Source organism: Etheostoma cragini, chromosome 9 (assembly GCF_013103735.1).
Source record: "Etheostoma cragini isolate CJK2018 chromosome 9, CSU_Ecrag_1.0, whole genome shotgun sequence".
NCBI classification, from domain to species: domain Eukaryota; kingdom Metazoa; phylum Chordata; class Actinopteri; order Perciformes; family Percidae; genus Etheostoma; species Etheostoma cragini.
In genome coordinates, this window is record NC_048415.1 from 558,785 (window position 1) to 562,388 (window position 3,604).

The 3,604-nt window shown below is 40.0% G+C and overlaps 2 protein-coding genes across 2 annotated transcripts in view; both read right to left on the minus strand.

Annotated features, from left to right (window-relative positions):
* On the minus strand, positions 1-372 carry LOC117950784 (histone H3-like; the record flags this gene model as incomplete). The annotated part of the gene is made up of 1 exon (XM_034882124.1): positions 1-372. A coding segment is annotated over exon 1 (327 nt), but the record flags the coding sequence as incomplete, so codon positions are not given.
* Positions 1-1,824, minus strand: part of LOC117949934 (histone H4) — a 19,456-nt gene extending 17,632 nt beyond the window's left edge. The window contains exon 1 of the mRNA XM_034880535.1: positions 1,423-1,824. Within this exon, the coding sequence (XP_034736426.1) occupies positions 1,446-1,757 (312 nt within the window). The 5' untranslated portion in view covers positions 1,758-1,824 and the 3' untranslated portion in view covers positions 1,423-1,445. The remainder of the gene's footprint in view (positions 1-1,422) is intronic.
* Positions 1,825-3,604: the final 1,780 nt, after the last annotated feature.

Consider the following 3,604-nt stretch of genomic DNA (forward strand, 5'->3'; position numbering starts at 1 on the left):
GTTGGTGTCCTCGAACAGGCCGACCAGGTAGGCCTCGCTGGACTCCTGCAGGGCCATGACGGCGGAGCTCTGGAAGCGGAGGTCGGTCTTGAAGTCCTGGGCGATCTCGCGGACCAGACGCTGGAAGGGCAGCTTGCGGATCAGCAGCTCGGTGGACTTCTGGTAGCGCCGGATCTCCCTCAGAGCCACGGTACCGGGCCTGTAACGGTGGGGCTTCTTCACTCCGCCGGTGGCCGGGGCGCTCTTACGGGCAGCCTTGGTGGCCAGCTGCTTCCGGGGAGCTTTTCCTCCGGTGGACTTACGGGCGGTCTGCTTGGTCCTGGCCATCTTAACTCCTCTGACTTCTGTCTGTTCACAGCTAAAGAAAGAATACTCCGACACAGAGAACAACGGCTTTATAAAGGCACTGCCGGAGCAACGCTGATTGGTCCAGGCGGGGTCTAGGCGGGAGGCACGCGCACTGTAGCTGAGTTCCAATTGGACAAAAGGAATTTAAACTAAACAGAGCGCACAACGGCTGAATAACGGCTACAGGAAGACTTCTTCTCCTTTCCTTCGAGTGTTTAAAACCGTTTAATGTCTGGCTGTATGACCTAAGCTGGGCTTTAAGAAAGAAGACCGAATATTTTGATCAATAACGAGCTGTAGTTTGTCAAATTGAAATGAAATATTTGAACCAAACACTACAATTAAGATGTGTGTCTCATAGTAAATATGTAAACCATGAGGGCACTTGGTATAAGACAAAATAGAAAATCCATCATATTAATTCAAATAAACTTGTTTTGTCCACAGAGGAAAACGTTACATCAAGATGTTGTCAGTTATTACCGTCATTCCTTATTTCTTCAGTCAAATGAGAAGAAATGAGACACAAGGCTCTTTTCGGAGCTTGAATAGTTTCTTTATTACATGTGAGAAAAATAAAATGATCTGAGAAAAGAAAAAAGGTTTGAGAGATAAAGTGTTGTATTTTTTGTTATCATTGTGAAAAAGTGTTTCTGTAAAGACATCTTTCTTGTCACTCTCACGGCCATGTCTTTAGTCCAAAGCAGATTCCTTGCTCTCATCTCCGGGATCTTTTATTTTGAAAGTGCCATGGGCCCCCGCCCACGGCACGTTCCTATTGGCCAGTCCTGCCAGCACCGTTTTGTCTGGCGAGTCCGTCCGGCTCATTATAACATTGTCACAGGCACTTATCAACAACTGCCATCTCACTACTAACCATCGACTGTATATTAATTATTATAATTAATAAAAAGGTCTGTGCTTTTAACAGTTGAACTAAAATGTAAACACATCGTTATTTCAACAAGTTCTTAATTATTTTACGTCATATTATTGACAAAACAATATAGATGAGGATACTGTCTCTTTAAGAAGACGTGGGTGGCTCTTAAAAGAGCCGTTGTGGGGTTAGACCAGGTCCGGGTCCGGTTTAGAGTTTATCCTCCGAAGCCGTACAGGGTGCGGCCCTGCCTCTTCAGAGCGTAGACCACATCCATGGCGGTCACCGTCTTCCTCTTGGCGTGCTCGGTGTACGTCACTGCGTCACGGATGACGTTCTCCAGGAAGACCTTGAGCACGCCGCGGGTCTCCTCGTAGATCAGACCGGAGATCCGCTTCACGCCGCCGCGGCGAGCCAGACGGCGGATGGCGGGCTTGGTGATGCCCTGGATGTTATCACGGAGAACCTTCCGGTGACGCTTAGCGCCTCCTTTACCGAGCCCTTTCCCGCCTTTTCCTCTTCCGGACATTGTAGGTTGAGATCGTTGAAACGAATGACTCAACGGTTCTCAAACGGCTGTATTTATGTCTGATCTGCGGACGTAAGAGAGAGCAGTGTGTCTCTCTGGGCGGGGCAAAGCAGCCGGAAGTTAAGATTCTTCCTTCGGATTTTCCTCTTACAGTGATGAATATAAAGATTACATTTCTGTGTGTTTTTGTTGAAGATAAGGAAGTAGACTTCGTTCTCAACATATTGTTACTGTTAGGGAAACATTTTATACATAACTGTAGATATTTTAAGACCAAACCCTCCCTGAGCCACTGGAAGAATGAGCTACACCTTTTGTATAAGTCACTGAAACTGGTTAAGGTTGGAAAAGCCCTTGATTTGGTTTATCTACTTGAAACTTTTCATTTAATTTGAGATAGCTCTCTTTATTTATTTGTTTGTCATGTATTTATTTATTTTATTTTTCTCTCATTTCTTTCCTCTGAATTTTGATTTGATATGTATATGCTGTTATTTTTTGACTTGTTCGACCCGAGGCAAATGTTTTTTTTTTTAAATTGGTCTGATTTTTCTACTGCCTTGTTTGTTTGTATATTTGTATTTTGAATGAATAAAAAAAAATAAAAAATAAAAAAAATAAAAAAACGGGTTAAGGACAGAAAAGCCCAGGATTTGGTGTAGCCTACTTACTTGAAACTTTTAACTTAATTTTAGATTAGATTTTATTCATTTTCTTAATTTAGCTTTCTTATGTGCATGCTCCTATTTTCTGATTATATGCTCGACCCAAGAAAAAAGTTCCTTTTTTGAAACAGATATATATATATTTTTTTAAATGACTTGTTTTTATGTATATTTGTATTCTGAATAAATAAAATAATAATTAAAAAGAATTGTCTTTGAAAATTTCAAGCACATTTTACAAAATGAATCAAATAAGCACAACAACATCTTATTTCAAGTTGTACACATGAACTTATTTTTTGTTAGTGTAATAAACATACTTATTAGTTTTAGTAGATTTGGTGGGTGACACCATCTACACAAAGGCAGTTTCTTTATTGATTCAGAGTTTTTAATATGCATTTTCTACGGAGGTGCTGTATGACCTTACAACAGACTTTAATAACCAGCGATGAAGTGGGCAAACAAGCTCACTGAGCTGAGGAGAAGAAGATCTCTGGATAAAAAACAGCTCCTTCCTTTGGATATCACATTGTGATGTTTTGCACGTTATACTCCATGAACTTTAGCACATGCACGTAAGACTACTACATGCACTTTAGCCGAGGCTACTACATGCACTTAAGACTACTACATGCACTTAAGACTACTACATGCACTTTACACTTTATCTTGATTTAGGGTTTTTTTGCTCTCTAATGTGTGAACTTTATTGTATATAAATATAAATATTATTGTTGTATAAACTACAACACGGACACAAAAATATCTGTTAATTTAATGATTAAATAAGGTAATGTTTTTAACAAAGTGCTGTAGTAAATAGGAGGAGACAAGATATAATTAATGTAAGAATATACATTTATGTGAATATCTTTCCTATTTTGCTCTCGGTTTATTATTATTTCTCTTCTCCGCTGAGTCCATGGGGGGCTCCGTAACTCTCCACAGCTTCTTCATGTATATGGTAACTTTAATAGTAGCCTAGTACTTTTACCCAATGAATAGTATATTGTAATTGTCTTGCACTTGTAATAGTAACTCTGGCGTATTGACAGAAATGTCCATTAATATGCACCATCCCTGTATTGAATAAACACATCAAATAAAAAGTAGCTTGATTCAGAGTGTTTTACATATGCACTTTCTACTACTTCCTCACGTGTGTGTGTGTGTGTGTGT